The sequence below is a fragment of the Microtus oregoni genome, unplaced genomic scaffold (genome assembly GCF_018167655.1).
Source record: "Microtus oregoni isolate MIOR12 unplaced genomic scaffold, Mior012 000019F_ref0000042, whole genome shotgun sequence".
NCBI lineage: Eukaryota > Metazoa > Chordata > Mammalia > Rodentia > Cricetidae > Microtus > Microtus oregoni.
In genome coordinates, this window is record NW_024543078.1 from 19,811,923 (window position 1) to 19,834,897 (window position 22,975).

The following is a 22,975-nucleotide window of genomic DNA, read 5'->3' on the forward strand; positions in this document are numbered from 1 at the left end:
TTTAAAAGTAACATAAATTATCTTAATACTTTACCTATCAAAAAAATTGGGGTCTGATCTCCAAAATATATAAAGAACTCAAGAAATTAGACCATAAAAGGCTAATCAACCCAATTATAAAATGGGGCACTGAGCTGAACAGAGAATTCCCAACAGAAGAAGTTCAAATGGCCAAAAGACACTTAAGGTCATGCTCAACTTCCTTAGCGATCAGGGAAATGCAAATCAAGACAACTTTAAGATACCATCTTACACCTGTCAGAATGGCTAAAATAAAAAACACCAATGATAGCCTTTGCTGGAGAGGTTGTGGAGAAAGGGGTACACTCATCCATTGCTGGTGGGAATGCAAACTTGTGCAACCACTCTGGAAAGCAGTGTGGCGGTTTCTCAGGAAATTCGGGATCAACCTACCCCTGGACCCAGCAATACCACTCTTGGGAATATACCCAAGAGAGGCCCTATCATACAACAAAAGTATATGCTCAACTATGTTCATAGCAGCATTGTTTGTAATAGCCAGAACCTGGAAACAACTAGATGCCCTTCAATGGAAGAATGGATGAAGAAAGTATGGAATATATACATATTAGAGTACTACTCAGCAGTAAAATACAAGGACTTCTTGAATTTTGCATACAAATGGATGGAAATAGAAAACACTATCCTGAGTGAGGTAAGCCAGACCCAAAAAGAGGAACGTGGGATGTACTCACTCATATTTGGTTTCTAGCCATAAATAAAGGACATTGAGCCTATAATTTGCGAACCTAGAGAAGCTAAATAAGAAGGTGAATCCAAAGACAAACATATACGCATCCTCCTGAATATTAACCTTCATCAGGTGATGAAAGGAGACAGAGACAGAGACCCACATTGGAGCACCGGACTGAAATCTCAAGGTCCAAATCAGGAGCAGAAGGAGAGAGAGCACGAGCAAGGAACTCAGGACTGCGAGGGGTGCACCCACACACTGAGACAATGGGGATGTTCTATCGGGAACCCACTAAGGCCAGCTGGCCTGGGTCTGAAAAAGCATGGGATAAAACCGGACTTGCTGAACATAGTGGACAATGAGGACTACTGAGAACTCAAGAACAATGGCAATGGGTTTTTGATCCTACTGCACATACTAGCTTTGGGGGAGCCTAGGCAGTTTGGATGCTCAACTTACTAGACCTGGATGGAGGTGGGTGGTCCTTGGACTTCCCACAGGGCTGGGAACCCTGATTGCTCTTCAAGCTGATGAGGGAGGGGAACTTGATCGGGGGAGGGGGAGGGAAATGGGAGGCGGTGGCGGGGAGGAGGCAGAAATCTTTAATAAATAAATAAATTAATTAAAAAAAAATTTAAAAAAAATTGGGGGCATTAGGGGTGTAGCTCAATAGTAGAATTCATGTGAAGTATGTGTGAGCCCTGGATTTAATCTCCACCAAAAAAAAGGGCAAAATCAAGAAAGAAAGAAAGAAAGAAAGAAAAAAGGAAGGAAGAAAGGAAAGAAGGAAGAAAGAAAGAAGACGTAGCCATGGTGTGGACAATTTAGCAGTAGATTTTCAGTGCAGAAATTACTGTGAATTTCTAAGTACCTATCTTTTTCTGTATATTACTTATTTAAAAAACAGTTCAGAGAAAATTGAAAATAATTAGTAAATTTAAAACTAGATCTTCAAAAGCTAATATGTCTCTCAATACCAAACTCTTTCCCCTACCAAATGTGAACGTGCATTTCCAGAACCAATCCACCTGTGACGGCTGTGGCTCTCTAATCCGCAAACAGCACCACCAGCAGCGTACACAGGTACACAGCATCTCCACACTGCAGGGGGCACAGCTGTCACTGAGCAGTCAGTCACCCGCTGCGTGGACTCAGCCTGTCCCAGACATGATGTCCTGGTTCGGCAGTCCTACACGTGTGCGAGCTGTCCCAGCACATGCTCACGACACCACAAGGGCAGGGCTGAGGTCCTGAGGCTGCACACAGAAAGGCTCAGGGAGAGGCAGCCTTGTGATTCGGGTTCAATCTTCGGAATTTTCTTCTCTGCTTTCTTTAACATCTTCGGTGTTTTCCTTGCAAGAATCCTGGCTGTTGGCATCACTTAAATAGTTTCCATCCTCATTCTCTCTTTCTTCTTCATAAGAGCTACAGGAAGAAATGTTATCAATCTATCAAAGGAAAAACGCGTTGGTTTCGAAGGTACATGGCCTGTGTTACCATGCCACCATAAGGGTGCTCCTCCAGCCCACAGGCTCCGACAGCTACCAGGGCTATGGAAGCACCAGTGGGAAAATCAAGTATTCCCGGACAACCAATTTATTTTAAAACTTGACTCCTTATCGCTTTCTTTCTTTTTCTCTTTTTCTTTCCTTCCCTTTCTTTCTTTTTTATTCTCTCTCTTTCTTTTTTTTTTTCCTGGTTTTTTGAGACAGGATTTCTTTATATAGCCCTGGTTGACCTGGAATTGGCTCTGTAGACCAGGCTGGCTTCGAACTCACAGAGATCCACCTGCCTCTGCCTCCCTCGTGCTCAGATTAAAGGTGTGCACCACTGACTGGTGACTCCTTATATTTCAGTCGAAAACAGGCTACACACACACACACACATTTATGATGTGTCAGAAATATACGCTTGCTGTAAGAACAAATGCTTTATCACTGTATAATACTTATACTGTGTCAAATATGGTAAATATTAGTATATTTTACAATGGTTCCCATGTGCTCCCTTAAGTAAAAGGCTTTAAAACAACAAAAAGCACAGCACATGCGTCCCGCAGCACATGCATCCCCACAGCACGTGCATCCCTGCAGCACACGCACCCCACAGCAATGCATCCCTGCAGCAATGCATCCATACAGCATGTGCATCCCTGCAGCACATGCATCCCCACAGCACATGCGTCCCTGCAGCAATACACCCCGCAGCAATGCATCCCCGCAGCACATGCGTCCCCACAGCACATGCGTCCCCGCAGCACATGCGTCCCCGCAGCACATGCATCCCCGCAGCATATGCGCCCCCAAAGTACATGCGTCCCCACAGCACATGCGTCCCTGCAGCACATGCGTCCCCACAGCACATGCGCCCCACACCATGCTACCTTTCTTTATCCGACGTGCGGCTTCTCAGCTCTTGCCTGGTGAAGTCCTCAGACACTTTTCCACCACGGCCTTTCTCTGAAACAAACTCCTCAGATAGTCCTAGTGCTTTTAGGGTGTTAGCATAGCGCTTTTCCGCTGCCGTCCTTGCGTTCCTCTACAGGAGAGACAAACCTTTTCAGACGAGAGCAAATGCCATGACGTTCTATTAAGAGGTATGGATTTCAGAGCACCAGTGAAAACTAAGACAGTCTCGGCGACTGAAACATGCTTCTTCCGTGACTGACACATTTAGGCATGGACCCAGGGGACAGGCACAAGAATGTGCAAGCCAATACTGTCTGTAATAACCAAACTGTGAGCAGCCCAAAGAGTCAACATCTGGATGAGCAAGCAGGCTACATTACAGTCACAGATAGAAAGAATGAACCAATGAATATAAGGAGACCAGTTATCTAAGCCATGGCCTAGCAGGAAACTTACAAATGTAACAGTGAGCAAAAGGAACTCTCAGAAGAACACCAAAGAATACAACCAGTAGATTCAGTCACTGGAAGTCCAGAGACAGGAAAAGCTGCAAACGAGGCAAGGCTGATCCCTGGTTAGAGGCGGTGACCTCTAGAGGAGGAGGCAGAGGGATGATCTGTAATGACTTGTTACACTGTGGTAAACTTTTAAGATTGCAAAAGTTACCCCCTCAGAAAAGATCAGTAAGGAAAGAGAATGAGCCACGTGTGAGCCAATCCCGTTACTCAGGAGGCAGAGGCTGGAAGAGGGTTAACACAATTTCAAGGCTAGCCTGGGCTACATAGTGAGTTCCAGACCAGCCAGCAGGGCTGTACAGCAAGACCTATCTAAAAAATAAACAAAGGTCACGTGTCTGCTTCAGCTCAGAATGCAGGGCCAGTGGTAGTGGCTGGTCGGCTCTTCTATGCACCCAGTGTAGTTCTGTCTTTATATGCCATGACATCAGACCATTAAAGATGAAATCATCCATACTGTTATCTTTATGCAAGAAAAGGGGGATATTTAGAGCTGAGTTCAAATCTCTTGAATTCACTCCTTGGTGGTCCACAGGAGGGTTAATGATCCTTTCACAGTTGAAGCTAATTGAGGACTAGGGGTGTAGCTCAATAGTGGGGTGTTTATACAGGCATGAGGTCTAGGGGTGTAGCTCAATAGTGGGGTGTTTATACAGGCATGAGGTCTAGGGGTGTAGCTCAATAGTGGGGTGTTTATACAGGCATGAGGACTAGGGGTGTAGCTCAATAGTGGGGTGTTTATACAGGCATGAGGACTAGGGGTACACAGCATGGATCCTGACTGGAAAAAACAAGGCAGAGCTGTCACAAGTTGAAAAGCGGCCAGGAGCACACAGGCTTCAAATAGCTACATGGGGACAAGGTGCTCGGTTGGCTTCAGCCCAATCATTGCACCTCTGAGTGGATCTTACAGGAGATCTGGGGCCAAGAGTTCCCAACGAACCTCCAATCCGCCTAAAGCAAGGTTTGCAAGGAACAGCCCAGGTCCCGTGGGCCAATAGCAGCCCATACGCAGGGTGTGAGACAGCACCCATCAACACCCAAGAAGACAGGAAACCATGGTTGTTCGACCTAGGGTTCCGCAGAAGACAAAATAGCAAGATCAATTGCGAGGGATTATCATGGCCTCCCAGATACTCCGGGAGACTGAAAAAGACACACAACCTAAAACTTCTGGTAAACTGTACCAATGTTAGTAGCTTTTAAACAATGCAAATGAGGGGCTGGAGAGATGGCTCAGAGGTTAAGAGCATTGCCTGCTCTTCCAAAGGTCCTGAGTTCAATTCCCAGCAACCACATGGTGACTCACAACCATCTGTAATGGGGTCTGGTGCCCTCTTCTAGACTGCAGGCATACACACAGACAGAATGTTGTATACATAATAAATAAATAAATATTTTTTTAAAAAAACAATGCAAATGAGACAGGGTATCACTGTGTGGTACTGTCTGTCCTGGTCCTGTGTAGACCAGGCTACCCTCAAACTCACAGAGATTCCCCCAGTCTCTGTGCCCACCCTGCTAAGTGCTAGGATTAAAGGCGTGCACCACTGCATTTGCCTAACCAAATTCATGAGCTCTAGGTTTACTCAGATACTTTGCCTCAAAAATCAAATGAAGAGTGATGGAGGAAGATAGTTAACATTGACCTCGCACGCGCGTGCGCGCGCGCACACACACACACACACACACGGATGCACGCATGTACAAGTAAGTGAAAATGTGTGCAGAAATTGTGGAATACCAACAAGTCTTGGTGAACTGAAAACCAAGTGAGAAATGAGAACTGTGCCCCGGAGAATACAGAAGCAAATGAAGCCAAACAACTCCGACGCACTGAGAACATTCCGGGACTAAGCAGGCATACCCACTGGGAGAGGGCTTGTCTAGCACGGAGTCCCGGGTTCAGTCCCCAGCACCATGTAAACCAGGAGCGCCGACACACTCTGCAATCCCAGCTCTCAGAAGGCAGCAGTAGATGAGAAACCCAAGGTCACCCTTGGCTTTGTCCAAGGCCAGCTTAGGCTACGTGAGACCTGCCTCAAAAAAAAGACTGACTTTAACTTGTGGCAACAGTGCCTTATTCTTTTTTTCAGACAAGACCTTGCTGTAAATGTTCCTTTTTTTTCTCTATAAAGTAAAGAGAACAGTATTGATGATTTTATCTTTAATGGTCTAATGTTATGGCATCTAAAACTGAGGACTATAGCTGGGCACTGTGACACACGCCTTTGATCCCAGCACTGGGGAGGCAGAGGCAGGTGGATCTCTGTGAGTTTGAGGTCAGCCTGGTCTACAGAGTGAGATCCAGGACAGCCAGGGCTACAGAGAAACCCTGTCTCAGAAACACCCGGCACTGACGCAGACTGTGACAAGAATGTCTTGAGGTACGCCAGGTTAATGGAGGTACGCCAGGTCAACGGAATGTTCTTTATTGAGTTACGAGCCTCCTCAGATCTTAAGCAAAATTACCTCCTTGGTGAACTGGATCAGTGAAGCTGCCCCGGAAACAGCGTGTCTCAACAATAACAGGACACACAGAAAAGATGAAGCCCAAGCTTGGGAGCTAGAGGCACAGAAACAGACAGCAGGGAATGGCTCTAGATGCCAACAAACACCACCTGGGCAACTCGTTCAAACAGCAGCGGCCTCGTCTGCAGCTTCTTGTCTCGCTCTTCCAGTTCTTGCCAATATTCCTTCATCCTTGCCTTCTCACTCTTTCTAGAATCAGATAAAGGGAACGGCATTTTAAAAGGTCAGCTACGGAAGCTGTAGTAGGACATTTACTTCAGAAGACGAACTAGGAATCCAGAGCGCACAGTTCAGCGCGGCTCCATTTCTAGACTGGTAAGATTCTCCTAAGTTCAGAGTGAAAACCTCAAGTTCCAAAACAGTGTGGGCACTTTGATTTCAAGTCTTCAAGACAGACAGTATAAAAAAAACCTTGAAACTGACCTGAAAAGTGTCTTACTTATAAGTATACAAAACCAAGAAGATCTGGTCCAAATCCACGATCTTTAAAGAAAATTCTCTCAAAACCAAGACCCTGGTTTTCTTTTCTCCTGCAAAGGAGATCACCGCAAGGTCAACAGCACTGAATGAATATCACTGTTCTTATTCTTTGGAGCAGAGTCCACAGCGAATTAAAGGGCGCTGTTTTTCCCTATGTAAAATATACTAAAAGTAACCAAAACAAGCAAGATTCATGGGTACAGAAAATAATTATATTTTACAATAGCTATGCTTACTTACAGCGAGTTACTACCTTCCACAGGTAAATACTGTATTCCTAAAGAATTGTTGGCTTGATTTCAAACGAGGCTCTATTAGTGGGCTATTGCTATATTATAAAGGAATACTCTATAAAGGAATACTCATTGTAATTAAGAGCAAATATATTTATTTGGTCCTTAAAAATCAGATTAAAGGTTAATAAATACTTACCCAACTTTGGAGGAGAGATTTTCTTGCTTAAACATGACCATTTGTATGTGCAATGTTTGGAACACTGGTTCTCAACTCTGTTCAAGAGAATTCTAGCATTCTGCAGCTGCTGTTGGTGGCCGGGAAACAGTCACAGGTGCAGTGTGTACCCACAATGCAATCACTCGTGCCACTGTACTTTGTACAAACTTAAAACTCCTCCACTTATTTCACTGAACAAGAATATTCTCAGCTGGGATGTAGCTCAGTGCTAGAGACTGTTTTCAATGAGGGACTGGACAATCACAAGTAACACAGGCAAGGTAAGCTCAGTCGGAGAGTCTACGCTTCGTTGGCATATGCGGTCCTGGGTTTGACCCACACAGCCCAGCACCATATACATACGTGTATATATGTAATGCATATGCCAAGTGTTTGTTTATTTATTTATTTATTTATTTTTTGGTTTTTCGAGACAGGGTTTCTCTATTGTTTTGGAGCCTGTCCTGGAACTAGCTCTTGTAGACCAGGCTGGTCTCGAACTCACAGAAATCCGCCTGCCTCTGCCTCCCGAGTGCTGGGATTAAAGGCGTGCGCCACCACCGCCCGGCTGTTTATGTAATTTATAAATGAACAAAAGGGTTTTGGTTTAAGCACAGTTATTGACTATGGCTGGAGCAGACAATGTTTCTGCTCCACATGGTCTTATGATTCTTGCTATGGAGGTGAGTGTACCCTGATTCTCATCATATGCTCATGTTTGCAAATCTGTATGTAAAAGTTGAGTACAAACAGTCAAAGATTATTTAAATGCATAAATTAAGATGCCACACCATTTTTATATCTAGGTATTCGCTGGTTAAAAAGAAGAAAAGAAAGGAAAGGAAAGGAAGGAAAAGAAAAGGCAAGGAAGGAAAAGAACTGAGCCTGGAAGCCAATGGTTGAGTGTCGGGACTGTCCCGTGGTACCTGAGATGGTTTACTCTGGATTTAGACAACTGGGCTAAGCCCTGATGTGAGTCATAAGCCTTAACCCGGGTTGCCAGGAGCTTCTGCAATTCTTTCATTCTTTGCTTCTGTTTAGTTAGGATCCGCTTTCTCTCTTCTTCCAACATTTTCTTTTCCTCAAGTGATTTCCTGAGGGCAACAAACTAATGCTTAATTCACTTTAAGGCAAGGAGAAAGTTGTCCAGCCAAGATTTAACAAGAGATAATTCAAAGACTGAAAAAAGGCAACCTTTTGACCAAAATCTGACTTGTGAAATTGGAAGTCCAAGGAACACTGATGATGGTGTAAGCTTGTCTATTCCCAAGGAAACACAGAAATCACATCTGTTTCTTAGAATAGCATTCCTAGCAAACGATTCTCTACCATATAGTACATACCTTACAGAGAAGTTAGTAATTTCAGAGTTACCAGGCTAAAACCCGCAGAGGGCAGGGACACATGCTAGACAGCGCCATCCCAGGGCCTCACCTGATAGCTTGTTCCCGCCCCCGGGAAGACTGGGTGGACATTGGAGGGTTGCTCTGACAAGGCCTGGGCTTCGCACACGCACCCCTGACTGGTGACTTCCGCCTTGGAGACAGATAAAGCCTGCATGCTTCTTTCTGATTTTCTTCATCAGATCCGACATCTGCCAAGACTTTCTGTCTTTTAGCCAAGTCACACGGAAATTCGTGAAGACCACGCTGTTTCCGAAGAGTCGAGCGTTTCTGAAAGCTGTGTTCTGAGAAGGGCGCCTTCGGGTACTTCTCAGGCAAGTCTCCATCATCAGGGCTCAGGCACCTACACCTGTGTCTACTCCTCGGCTTTTCGGTACTTTGGGGGTCCCGTAAAAGTCTGCAAGCCGGCCTACAGCGCCAGGGGGAATTCGGCAGCAGTTCTCGGTCCCTCGACTGCGTCCTGGCGTTCCTACCGAGCTCCTCCTCCTTTGACTTGTCTTTTGCAGCTGCCCTGTAAACAGAATGAGGCACAGGTCTGGCTTTAAACCGCTTCGTTTTCCTTTTCGACTTAAAAAGGTCTCTCAGCTGCTTTTCGCGGACGGCTTGCTTCTGTTCCTCCCTGGCAATGAACTTGAAAGGCTTCTGGGAGGACAGGAGCTCGGCTTTGCTCCTCTCCCTGGCGGTCCTCCTCCGTTCTTCACTCTGTCTGACCAGATCCTCATAAAGGGGGAGGAGCAAACAAGAGGGGACCGGGTTGGCTCGAAATTTCTTCTTACACTCAGCCTCGTCCTCATCGTCGTCCCTCTTGGGCAGCTTCTGCCAACTTTCCAGACCTGACCTTGCTTTCTGCATCTCCTCTCGCCTCTTCTGCTCTCTGACTGTCATCTGAAAGGGCACAGGCACTGTGATCGTGGGCACCCAGGATTTGGGTTTCTTCCTTGTTTTCTTAGCTCTCTGGACGTCAGAGTCACACTGAATGTAATCTTCTATGGAAAAGCCAACCCACATGTTGTTGATGAGCTCCCTCGCATAGGCTGCCATTCTGCTCTCCCGGGGAGTCTCTCTCTCCAGGCTGGGCAGATCCTCGTCAGAAGTAGTGGACAGCGAGGGCGACTGGCCTATCTGAGGCTCTGAAATCGATGTCACTAACATGACAGGGTGAGCACAGTTCTGTTCCGATGCAGAACTAAGGAAAAAATAATTAGGGCATGCTTTCAATTCTATATGGCCAAACGTTAGCATTTAGGTAACTATAGGTTTTTCTAAGGTATAACCAGTTAGAAGAGACTAGCTGTATACGGATCATGAAAGGTATCATTTTTATTAGAATAGAGCTGAGAGGGGACTATAAATTCTCTAATCAACTCTCTCACTTTTCAGAGAAGGGACCTGAGATGTCAGCTGTTCCTCCTGTCCCTCTGCTTCCCAGACTCACAAGCTTGAGTATGTCTGACCACTCCTGGACTACCCATCAATCAGGACTGACCCTGCTCACCCGGCAGTCTCGCTGCTCCCTGCTCTAGTCGCTCTGATTTTTTTTCCCATCATGCCTGTGTACAAATAGTTGCTGCTTCCCTGGAGGCTACTCCCTGTCTCCTGTATCTGCTGTTCCTTAGTCTGAACGTGCTAGTGCCTGCTGAGGGAGGCCAAGACCAGAGGGTGTGGAGTTCAAGGTCAATCTCTCAGCAGCAGAGCGAGAGAGAGCCTGTCTACAGGCATCAGGGGTTTGATCCCCAGAATCATTTGGGCGGGGGGGGGGGGGGGAGGATTGAACCTAAGTACGACATTTTTGTTGAAAATACTTTCCTGCCTCTCACGAGCAGGTGAGCGTGACCAACTGCTCCTGTTTGAGACACTGGGTGTCGCGTTGTACCGCGACCTTTTTGGGGGTGTCGGATCTCAGACAGGCCTGGCCACAGGAGGTGCACAGACGGCTGACCAACTGGATTAGGTAAAGGATCAGCTTACAGTTTCAAAAAAGCAAGTTCACAGTAGAAATGAGCCTTGCAGCTAGATTGTTTAAAAAACAAACAGGAACCAAAAACTTGTATCTTTAATGAACTCATGTTAAGTCATTTTTAAAATTAAACTTTAATTTTCATTACTTAAAAAGGCCCAGCCTGGCTAAGTATGGTGGCACACGCCTTTAATCCCTTTAATTGGGAAGCAGAGGCGGGTGGATCTCCGTGAGTTCAAGGTCAGCCTGGTCTTCGAAGCTTGTTCCAGGACAGGATCCAAAGCTACAGAGAAACCCTGTCAAAACCAAACAAACAAACAAATCCCACCTCCATATATCACTAATACTAGGAAGGACCCAGTCTGCACCTCCTGTGCCAGGCCTGTCTGAGATCTGACACCCACAAAGAGGTTGCGGTACAACGCGACACCCAGAAACAGGAGCAGCTGGTCACGCTCAGTTGCTCATGGAAGGCAGGAAAGTATTTTCAACAAAAGTGTCATACTTAAGTTCACTTTTGACCCCAGACAATTCTGGGGATCAACCCCCCGATACCTGTTAGACAGGCTCTCCCTGTGTGCCGAGGGCCTACCGTTTAGAGGCGAATTCTCTGGGCTATTCTGCTCCACAGTTACCCTAAGTATTTACCTTAGGTCAGTCTGCAGTTGACACGGAACTCAAACTTACCTAGAGGAGACACTAGAGGACTCTTCCCTGATGACCACTGGCCAAATGTCTTTTATATTTAGCTTGTCCTGGTACATTTTCTCTAATTTTGCCATGGTTTCTACATGGGCAGCCTTCAGCTCTTTGAGTTTCCTGAAATACTCTTCATTGGAGCGGTAAATATCAGAAAAGTTCATGATGTCCTGGAACGTCACACCTTCATTTTCCGCAGGAGAGCAGTTACTGCCAACCTGGTGCGAGGAGAAACCCATTACACGTTATTTGAAATGAAGTAACAAATTAATTGATGCTGATCCAAATGCTGGATCTTCCAGAGGTCCCCGATGTAGCCTAGGCTGGCCTCAAACTCACTACATACACCGAGTTAGTTGAAATAGTGATCTGACTGCCTCTGCCTCCTGATGCCTGGGATTAAAGGCGTGTTCCACCATGCCTGGCTTCAGTCCATTTTATAACGGGTAGGTTACTAGATAACTGACAAAAACACTCACGTCAGGACACAGCACTGCAGCAGACAGACTGGAACATGGCTACAAGGCTTCCAACCAGAAGCCTCTTCTGAGTTGTGCATTTTTGCTGAGAAAAGAGAGACTGCTGCTCCTGTAGGCAGCGCCAGCTCTTGAGGGGCTCCTGCCTCGGGGCTGAGGGGGGATGGAATGGATCCAGGGACAAAGTTCTCAGTGAGCTCCAAGGACCCAGGCTGGGTTGACCTTGCAGGGGAAAAGGACACAGGGCAAAGAGAGTTTCAGAAGACAATTGCTGTGGGCAGCAAGGAGAGTAACGCCCATGGGTGGCAGACACTCTGGGCACGGGAAGAGAGTGGAGGAATACCGCATGTACACTTGTATGGTGGAGGCACTCCACATACAAGTCAGGACTGGAGGTTCTGACAGGACTTCATCTCACCCCTTTAACTGACTCAACCACAGAGGTAAAAACCTCACTTTCTAGAGCTGGGCCAACAACTCAGCAGGTCAAGGGCTTGCCATGCAAGCGTGAGAAGCTGAGTTCAAGTCCCTTAACCCATAACAAAGCTAGGCATGGTGACACAGCTTGTGGTCCCAGCACTGGGGAGGTAGAGACAGGATCCTTGCAGCCTCATGGGTGAGTCCTGGGTTCCCTTTCTCAAACAATGTCACCACAACGAAAACACTGACAAACATTACTTGAGGTTGTTCTCTGGCCTCTGCGCACACACACACACATGAGCCTGAACACACAAATGGTATACACACATACATATGATATAACCCCAAGCCCCTCATTTTCTTCATAAATATAATTTTTAATATTCTCAGTTGAGAAAATTGAGATCATATATGATACACGCATAAAGGGCTGCCAACCATGGGTTTAAATTTAGCCTACCATCTAGAACAGGCTGAAAAAGAAACAAAGTATGTTCCCACATTAGACTCCTAACGATCTGATTTCACAGAATAAGTCGGCCTAGCCTCTCCAGTGGGAAACTTAAGAAGTCTGTTAAAAACCATACTCTGGGCTGGAGAAGGGCTTTGGCTGCCAAGTGTCTGCTGAGCACGCACCAGGCAGTGGGTTCATTCCCACCATGACAGGAAAGGAGGAGAGGATGGCTAGATGGATGGACAGACAGACAGACATATTTTTAAATTCTGTGTGCATAGGTGAGTGCAGGTGCCCATGGAGTCCGGAAGTGAGAGTTCAATCCCCAGAACCTGGAGTTACACATGACGGTGAGCTGCCCAGGTGGGTGCTGGGAACTAAATCCCAGTCCCCTGTAAGAGTGTCAAGTGCTCTAACTACTGAGAAACCTGTCTAGTTCCAGATTTTTGCTGCTATTTTTTTTTTAAGTATTTGAAAGGCTTGTGTTGTTGCCCCACTTGGGATAACTTCAAGAAAACAAAATAAAACAATTTATCACTCGGGAGGCAGAGGCAGGCAGATCTCTGTGAGTTCGAGACCAGCCTGGTCTACAGAGCTAGTTCCAGGACAGGCTCCAAAGCCACAGAGAAACCCTGTCTCGAAAAACCAAAAAAAAAAAAAAAAAAAGAACAATTTATCTTCAGTAGAACCGATAAGTAGAGACTTGTTATCAACAACTCATAGGCCCAAAGGACTATTTAATGAGAATCCTGATTTGTACATCCATGCCGCCCCAGCTGCAGAGTCAGCGGTAAAAGGCAAGAGCTTGTGTGCATGTTCATTTGTATTCCCGGCTCCTAGGAAGGCACCTGGCCAAGAAGAGATGTCCACTGGAAGCACAGGGTGCTGGAGAACCACCCCGATCCGAGCACGAAGGAAAAGGTTCACATTCCAAACATAAATGAAAACCTGAGAATCAGGCTGTGAAAATGCCAGTGTCTTCTAGATTATGCCCTCTAGGATAGCGGGGAGCAGCTTTAAGACAGAACACCCCTGGGCCGATTCACTCCCCCAGAGAATCTCTTCGAAGGGCCTATGCCATCTACACTGAAAACCGCAAGAGACTGTGGTCTGGGTGAGCTCCGCGAAGGCGAGAAGCAGTAGCGTGGGAGCAGAGGAGGCCTGGGGGTGCGCACTCACACACTGGGGCCTGCGCGTGGCCACTCACTGTCAACACAGGCGAAACGTCCCAAAGAAACACTCCTGGTTGTTTAGAGGAACGTTCTAGTTCCACCTCTGCCCTCTGCCCTAGGACCACCTAGTGTGCTGGACACCACTACGCTCGGTTATCTTCCCTTCCCACTTCTTGAGAGTTAAGCTTTTCATGTGGTAAACACCACTAGGTAAGAAGCTAATCCTGAGACTGGCTTGACCCACTTAGGAATGAACTGAGCCTCCACCCTAAGGTGATACTAACATCAGCACCACATGAGATTATTTGTGTTGTGCTCTACAGAGCTTATCTGAAGTTCTGGAATTCTTACCACTTTTTCATCTTGAGCTACACAAAGACTGTGTACAAGTGTGTAGAACAAAGGCCAGCCTGTTCTACAAGTGATCCTTTGGGCTCAGGCATGGTGGCACATGCCTTTAAACTCAACATCTGGGAGGTAGAGGTAGGTAAATCTCTGTAAAACCCAGCCTGACTCCATGAGTGCCTGGCCAGCCAGGAGTACAGTGAGACCCTGACTCCAAAAAAAAAAAAGAAAAGAAGGAAGAGGAGGAGGAACAGGAAGAGGAAGGGAGGAAAGGAGGAAGGAAGGGAAGAATGGAGGGAGGGAGAGAAGAAGGAAAGAAGGAAGGAGTTTTACAACAATGTTGAGTGAGATATGTAGGAGCCAGCCATGATAAGCTAAATATGAACAGATCACTCAAAGGAAGTTCTTTACTTCCAACCATTATCACCTGCCAGTGTAGGACTCAGCCATCCACAAGTTTAATAGAGGCCTGAGTCTCAGTAGTTTACCCTGAAGCAATACCTGGTTGCAGGAAGAACCACAAACTGAGATTACCCGAGCACCACCCAAGAACAGACCATCCAAAGGAAATGCCTAACGTTCCAACCACTGTAGATAGGATCACCTGCCAGCACCCATTCACTAGGATACCCCTAGACAAATGTCAGCCAATCAGGGGTCCTGAACCTCAGAAACCCCTCATCCCCACCTTTACTACTATAAAAACCCTACTCTAACTGAGCTGGGGCTCTCCCAGTTATTCCAATACGTTGGACTTGCAGAGAGACCGAGTTTGCAAACTTGTTTAAAATAAAGGCTCTTTGTTTTTACATACGGGACTCGGTCTCCTTGTTGGCTTTTAGGGGACTTCGCAGATTTGGGCATAACAAGACACACATTCTCCCAAGTAACTGCACCCAGCTAATGTTTGAGATTTATTTATTTGTTTTGGGGCAAGGTCTTGCAACATTGTCCAGGCGGGTCTGGAACTTTCCATGTAGTCTAGGCTGGTCTCAAACTCACAATTCTAAATTAGACATTGCAGACACCAGGCCTGTCCAACACCTAGAGTTCCTTTTGAAAATGGTTCCCATCACCAGGCAACTTCGCCTGCCTTCCTCTGCTCACCCGGCAACTATGCCTGCCTTCCTCTGCTCCTCCGGCTGCTCCCGCACCTACCCACCAGTTGCTCTCCTGACCCTTTTATTTCTTCAGGAAAACAGAAGCCACCGGAGGGACAGTCGCTAGGCTTCCCACCTACAGAACACCCCTCTGGGGACACTATTCTCTGTTCTTCACATTTAGGGACCTGATGTAGCAGCTGACACATTCCCCGCTGTCCCTCAGTTAATGTGGGATCTTCTGGGCCTTGTCCTAGTTCTCCTACCATGGTAGCTGATCCTTAATCTCTTGTGTCTATTATTTCTCTACCAAATGTTGAGGTTCGTTCTCTCTTCTCTTCTCTCTCTCTCTCTCTCTCTCTTATGCTCCTCCTCATTTTTGCCCATCTCCCACCCCCCACATACTGGGATCACAGACAAATGCCAACACAGCAGGTTTCTACTTGGATCCTGGAAACCCAAACTCAGTTTATAACATAAATCTCCAGTAATCAGTGCACTCAGGGCTCTAACTATACAACTATAGGAAGAACGGACTTTTCTACCACAGTAAACCAAAGTACAAATTAGTTTCCGAGTGAATTATTCAAACTGGCAGTTGTTATAATTACACTAATTTATATAAATTCCTCTTTAGAAATAACACTCATTCTCTCTTTTGGTTCTTATTAACAACTGAATTGAGGTGAAAATGGAGACAATTACAGTCCCTTTATAGATAAGGAAAGAGAAATCAAGTCCTAAAATCACCTAGGGAGGAGCAGAGAATCCAAGTACTTCCCACCATCCAATATTCTGTCTTCTGTAGGTTGGAACAGTAGCTTTATCAAGTATTAACCACTGCTAGGCTTCTGAACCTCACTCATGTACGTCTCCCTCTGCTTTACTCTAGATAACCTCAAGTTGTTTGTTCTTGAAAGTTTTGCCACTGGCTAGGCATGGTGCCTCGTGCTTTTAATCCCAGTATTTGGAAGATGGAGGCAGGAGGATCAGGAGCGTGAGGTCATTCTCAGCCATAAATAGCAAGTTCGAGGCCACCCTGGACCAAATGAGACCCTGTCTAAAATAAAAACAAAAACGCCAAGGATGTGGCTCAGTTGGTACAGTACTGGCCTAGCAAGCACAAAACAAAGCCTTCATCCAGTCCCGCCGGCGCCACTAGGGAACCAAGTGTGGGGCAGACACAAGCCCATGTACCTGGTGCATTGTACCAGCACAGTGCTAGCTTAGGCTCGAGGTTCCAGACTTTTAAAGTGACCAGAAGCTGGGCATGGCACACACCTTTAAATGTAACACTCAGGCGGAGGCCGAGGCCGGCTGAGCTCTGTGAGTTTGAGGCCAGCCTGGTCTACATAGCCAGTTCCGGGACAGCCAGGGCTTCAGAGAGAGACCTGTCTCAAAAAACAAACAAAAATAAGGAAGCTGAGATGGTTCAGCTGTAACGAGCACCAACTGCTCTTGCAAGAGGCCCTGGGCTTGGCTCCCAGCATCCACATAGTGGCTCACGACTATCTGTAACTTCCAGAACCTCACGTGGTACACATAAATCTAAAAGCAAACAAATACAATGAATAGAACAGATGGGGGGGGTGATTATGTTCAAAATACACGGTATGAAATTCTCAAAGAGTAAAAAATATATTGCCGGGAAAAAGTAAAGAGAACAAACGACAGACTGTGCCTTTCTGCTGGAAACGTATCCAGGACGTAATACTCAAAATGGCTTGTGAAAAACAAAACAAAACAAAACAACAACAACAACAAAAAAAAACACCTCACTGCACCCTCATGATCCTTTAGCAAACACTGGGATTTCCATAGAACTTCAAACCCGCTTTTCTAATGAACTGTGCTAAAATCCAGTACTAACCAAAACCTAACGGTGATAAAACACACTTGTCAGTACAGCTTATCATCTGAGGTTTTATGAAAACTATGGGCACATCAGTTTTACTTAAGGTAAAAAGAAAATAAAAATCAAAGAACTAAAGAATTATTTATTCCCAAACTATGCGGGAGAACAGGAAGTTCTGTTCTTTGCACGCTCTAGAAACAGTCATACAAACGCTCTCCAAGGAAGTTTTGCAGCAATCTTTAGTTGGGACAGAGAGCAGGGAGGGAGGGTCTGCAGAGGGCACCACGTTTCCAGGGGGTCCCCGCCGGTGAGGACCCGGGCCAGCCCTCAGTCCCCGCCTGACTCCCACATTACCGACGCCCGCGCTTGCCGCATCCCAGTCTTCAGTTCCTCCTCCATGGCTGCCGCCAACGCCTCCGCGACCAAGGACTCTAAGGGGTCTTGGCGTTCGTACTGAACGACCCTGACTCCGGTGGTGGTGTTCACCGGCAGGTGGAGACTGGCGGCCGCCTGCTTCGCGGCCCGCTGCGGGGAAGCCATAGCCCCGCCTCGAGCCCCAGCGCCCGCGCCGGCCCCGGGCGGGTGAGCTGGCGCCGCCCCCAACCTCGCAGATCCTGGCTTGGGGCGGGCGGTTACTAGGGGCTCGGTTGCTAGGGACGCTACAGGAGGTGCGAGGGTCCAAAAGACTTGCAATGTCCTCTCTCACTGTCACAAACCCCAGCCTTCTATCCAACAAAAGCCCAATGATGTTTTCTGATACAGCCTGAGGTTAACGGGTATTCTAGAAGCATAATTAGAAGCTATTCTAGAAGCTACACACATGACTACCACAGCAAGCCAAAATAAAACGTAATCTTGAAGCGAGTCGCTCTTCGACCCCGAGATTAATTACAGATTCACGTGACTGACACCCAGCTCCCTGGCTAGGGACTGAGCCTTTCCCTGGTTCCTTTATTAATGTCTAACCATCTAAACCAGGACTTCTCATGGCATACGAACTTGAAGCAGAGAGAGCGCGTTTTTACTAACTGGATCAACATATTGGGACGCAGCGGAACAGAAAAGCACCGGGTGTTGGGTGACCACCCCAGAAAAAGGACAGGCTTTGCAGCGAGCTATCCAACATGGCAGAGAACAAGGTTCATCTCTAATAGACAAGAACCAGCACGAGTTGACCAATCAGAAAGAGAATACTTAGTTATCCCGCCTTCTTTTCTCTCGGTTGACCAGTAAGAGGCCAAACATGGAAAGTGCTTGTAGCTCCGGCAACCAGTGATTGACAGGGTAGCTTGCCTTGGGTTCTACAGCAACCAGCAGCAGGATAGGAGGGGACAAGAGCCCACAGGGACCACACCCTCCCAACACACCCCCACCAACCTTCCGTTCGGCTTTAGGCCCTGTAGGACGTCTCTCGGAGGACGTGGTGAAGTCTCAGCCCTCTGCGACCTAACACTACTTGCAGAAGCGCAGCTACCGCCCCTGTGCCCGCCATAAGGTTCCAGTAGTTTCCGCGTTATGTGGCACACTTCTACAGAACCTGTCCCTGACGCACGTGCTACCAGGCCTTCCTTGTTCCCCTGTCTATGCACGAGCACCTGTGGAGTCTCCATTACCTCACCTTCCTCGGCTCATCTGTTTTGGCTGAGCTTGATTCCCCAATGGAACTGAAGAGCCAGAGGTGGGGGGGATCCATAGCCGTCCAACTGACAGGATAGTGGCTTCCTGTCAGCCACATGCATGCAACCGGTTCTGTGATGGGATTTGGTGCTAGCTAATTCAAAACCAAGACAGATTTACAGTCTGAAGCCCTGTAGGTGGATGTTTTGAGGAAAAGGAAATATTAAATAACGGGTAGGAAGGGCATGCGTGTGTACATAGAACATGAAAGCTTCAGTTCACTGGCAGTGTGCTAAATTTACAGACATCTAATAACACAACTAAAAGAATGTGGAGCAAAAATGGGCAGATCTCCAAGAAAACGACACCATTGTGGAAGAACTGCTTTTCATTTTTGTACTGAAATGTAACTATACAAGACAGTGAAATAAAGCTGGGCGGTGGTGGCACACGCCTTTAATCCCAGCATTTGGGAAGCAGAGGCAGGCGGGTCTCTGTGGGTTCGAGGGCAGTCTGATCTACATAGTGTGTTTCAGGTCAGCCAAGTGCAACCTTGTCTTAAAACAAACAAATTTCTTGTGCCTAACCCCCAGTTTATTAGCCTTCCATCCCTGGCCCAAATCGTTCTTTTTTTCAACCACGATTTTTTTTTCATTTTTTTCTTTCCTTTTTTGTTGTTGGTGTTGCTGTGCTTTGTATCAAACCAAGGGCTCCAAGCACACACAATGCACACAACAGGCAAGCACTCTGTCACTGAGGCACATCAGCAGCCGTGTTCAGTTACTTTTGTTCTGCATAACTTTTTAAAAAAAGATTCATGTATGCGTTGTGTTCCTTTTAAGTTCCTACATAATATTTTTTGCTCAGAAGATTTTCCAACACTGGATGAATTTCCCTGAAATTTGTGCTATTCACTTCTATGTAAAGGTTTAATTTTATTTTTTTTTTCTGAGACAGGGTTTCTCTGTGTAGTCTTGGCTCTCCTGGGACTAACTCTATAGACCAGGCTGGCCTTGAACTCACAAAAATCTGTGTGCCTCTGCTTCCCAAATACTGGGATTAAGGGCATGTGCCACCACTGCCCAGCCAATGGTTTTAAATTTATTTTTTATTTTTTTTTCACTATACTAACGAGGATGGTTTTAAATTTAATCTGCATCATTAACATTTCATGTCACTTTAAATTTTGTATTTGTGTGCACATGCATACAGATGGTGTATGTGTGCAGATGTGTGTTGTATGTGTGTGTGCAGGTATATGGTATGTGTGCGTGTGCACGCTCAGGTGTATGGTTTGTGTGTGTGTGTGTGTGTGTGTGTGTGTGTGTATGTATGTGTGCCGTGGGATAATGCTCTTGTACACTGTAAAGATTTGCCATTCATATTGGTTAAATAAAACACTGATTGGCCAATAGCCAGGCAGGAAATATAGGCAGTGCAGCCAGATTAGGAGAATTCTGGGAAGAGGAAAGGCAGAGATGCCGTCACAAATGATGTGGGAGTCTTCTGTTTTGTGTTGATTTCATTGGTTAAATAAAGAAACTGCTTTGGCCCTTTAATAGGACAGAAAATTAGGTAGGCAGAGTAAACAGAACAGAATGCTGGGAGAAAGAAGCCGAGTCAGTCAGTCACCATGATTCTCCCATCCCACACAGACACAGGTTAAGATCTTTCCTGGTAAGCCAGCTCGTGGTGTTACACAGAATATTAGAAATGGGTTAGATCAATATGTAAGAGCTAGCCAACAAGAGGCTGGAACTAATGGGCCAGGCAGTGTTTAAAAGAATACAGTTTCTGTGTAATTATTTCGGGTAAAGCTAGCCGGGTGGTGGGCCCACAACACACAAACCAGATACAGAGGAAGCAAGATGAGAATGCGTTACTAAAAAAGTACCAAGCCACATGGTTAAACATAGATTAAAAACTATGGGTTAATTTAAGTTGTAAGAGGTAGTTAGTAATAAGCCTGAACAATAGGCAGAAGAGTTTATAATTAATATAATCCTCTGTATGTTTATTTGGAACTGAATGGCTGCAGGACCGGGTGGACAGAAACTTCTGTCAACATGTGTGTGCAGGTGTGGTGTGTGCGTGCACCATGGTGGGAATGTGGAGGTCACAGAACAGCTTTCAGTGGGTTAGTTGTCCTTCTACCTTTCTGAGGCCGAATCTCTGTTGTTATTTCTGCTCGCTGTGCCCGTGCACTCCAGGCTGGCTTCTGGATTGTCCTCCTGTTTCTGTCTCCCCCCTCTTTACAGGACTGCTGGTATTAAAGGTCCATGATCACATCCAGATTGTTACATGGATTCTGAGACTTAACTCGGGTGGCCGGGCTTGTGTAGCTATTGCTTCTACCTGCTGAGCTGTCTCCCTGGCCTGTTTTTAAAATTATCTGTTTATTCCTTTTTATTGGAAAATTGAGCCTTGCCCCCATTTTTTTTTTGTATCAGTTTACGTCTTCCAGAAAGCAGATGTTAGAAAAAGTTAAAAGTATGAGATTTGTTGTGGGAAAGGCTTTGAAAGGCAAAGTAGGAAAACCTTCAGGGAAAAACACGATTGGATACCTTCGGAGGGAAAAGCGAGAATAATTGGATGGAAAGAGGCTCAAAGCCCAGTGAAACTTAGAGGAAGCCTCAGGCAGCTCAGAGCAGAGTCCCAGCACTAAGACTGCCACAAAACAGATGGACAGATCCTACTTGCACTGCTATCTTCATCGCTGGACTTGAGCTGCACTGGACTTGGCCTGTTCTCAGATGGGATACTGTGGAGGATACTATTGGTTCCTTGACTGGAGGCTGTCAGCAACAACCTGCTATGTGTGTGTTTCTTGTAAGTTTAATTTTTTTTTTTTTGGTTTTTTCGAGACAAGGTTTCTCTGTAGCTTTGGAGCCTGTCCTGGAACTAGCTCTTGTAGACCAGGCTGGTCTCGAACTCACAGAGATCCGCCTGCCTCTGCCTCCCGAGTGCTGGGATTAAAGGCGTGCGCCACCACCGCCCGGCCTAAGTTTAATTTTTCTGACAAAAAGATTGTAGCACATACCTTATCAATGATGCACACAATCTTTTTTCTTTTTTTTTTTAAGATTTATTTATTTATTAAGTATGCAGTAGTCTGCCTGCATATGTCCCTGCAGGCCAGAAGAGGGCAGCATATTTCACTACAGATTGTTGTGAGCCACCATGTGGTTGCTGGGAATTGAACTCAGGACCTTTGGAAGAGAAGCCAGTTCTCTTAACCTCTGAGCCATCTCTCCAGCTCCTGATGCACACAATCTTTACTATAAATTCCTTACAAGCGATCATCCATTGAGAATTTTCAATGAGTTTTGCTGATTTTGTATTTATAGCCCATCTCTGGTGGCAGCTGATTAACAATGAACATGCTGGGTGTGGTGATGCACCCCTTTAATCCCAGCACTCGGGAGGCAGAGGCAGGCGGATCTCTATGAGTCTGAGGCCAGTATGGCCTACAGAGCAAGTTTCAGGACAGCCAGGGCTACACAGAGAAACCATTTCTCAAAAAACAAAACAAAACACACATGCTATTTGGGTTTGTACTTGAATAAGATGAGGATGTTAAAACGTCAGTTGCTTGCTAATACTGGGGGAGATCCTTGCTAATGCAGATAATGTGCTTCCTGCCCCACGGTAAAGCACACAGAGGACACATACTCCAAGTTTACTGTTTCTCCATCAGTTTCTTCTGCATTGGCTGATTTCAATTCTTCCCGTTGTAGCTGATTTCAAGGTTTGATCCCTACTACAAAAAAAAAAAAAAAGGAAGGGCAGTTCTACGACCCAGGAACTTAAAATCTCTTTTAGATAGTCTGAATGCTGACATTCCCATTAAATCCTTATGTTGGACCAGATACCCCATATGATGGTGGCGGCAGGGCCTTCAGGAAGTAAAGTGAAAGGGCTCCACTCCCATAGATTAGTGGCCTTGATTCCTTTAGGCTTCTCTGAAGGGGCTTATGAACTTTATCGTATTTTTAAAGTGATTGAGGCCCTGGCATACATTATTAAATTTACTTTTATGTATATGGCTGTTTTGGCTGCATGTATATCTGTGCACCACATTCATGCCTGGTACCCATGGAGGTCAGAGGAGGGAATTGGATTCCCTGGAATTGGAGTTATAGGTGGTATAAACCAATATGTCGGTGCTGGGAACAAAGCCAGGTCCTCTGCAGGAGCAATGAGGAAGTGCTCTTAACCACTGAGTCTTCTCTACAGTCCCATGTCTTTTTATAACTGTGTGATTAACTTACTGGGTGGATTGGAACCATCTCTATCATATAGATACAACAATAAGCACCCCCAAAGAGAGCACACAAGAAGAAAACCAATATGTGGAGTGATGCCCTAGATTAA

General features: G+C 46.1%; 1 protein-coding gene across 3 annotated transcripts; it reads right to left on the reverse strand.

The window, feature by feature from the left end:
- Window positions 1-1,279: 1,279 nt before the first annotated feature.
- On the reverse strand, window positions 1,280-17,566 carry Fam161a (FAM161 centrosomal protein A). 3 transcript variants are annotated; one of them, XM_041669288.1, is made up of 7 exons: window positions 17,339-17,566; window positions 11,151-11,380; window positions 8,538-9,692; window positions 8,030-8,197; window positions 6,260-6,359; window positions 3,099-3,253; window positions 1,280-2,140 (listed from the first exon to the last, which is right to left on the reverse strand). In XM_041669288.1, exons 1-7 carry the CDS (start codon window positions 17,522-17,524, stop codon window positions 2,017-2,019), a joined length of 2,118 nt encoding a protein of 705 aa, XP_041525222.1. In that variant the 5' UTR covers window positions 17,525-17,566; the 3' UTR covers window positions 1,280-2,016. The 3 variants fall into 3 exon arrangements, with proteins under 3 accessions (XP_041525222.1, XP_041525224.1, XP_041525225.1); XM_041669290.1 differs by lacking the exon at window positions 8,030-8,197; XM_041669291.1 differs by lacking the exons at window positions 1,280-2,140; window positions 3,099-3,253; window positions 8,030-8,197 and having other exon boundaries at window positions 5,878-6,359.
- Between the last annotated feature and the right edge of the window lie 5,409 nt (window positions 17,567-22,975).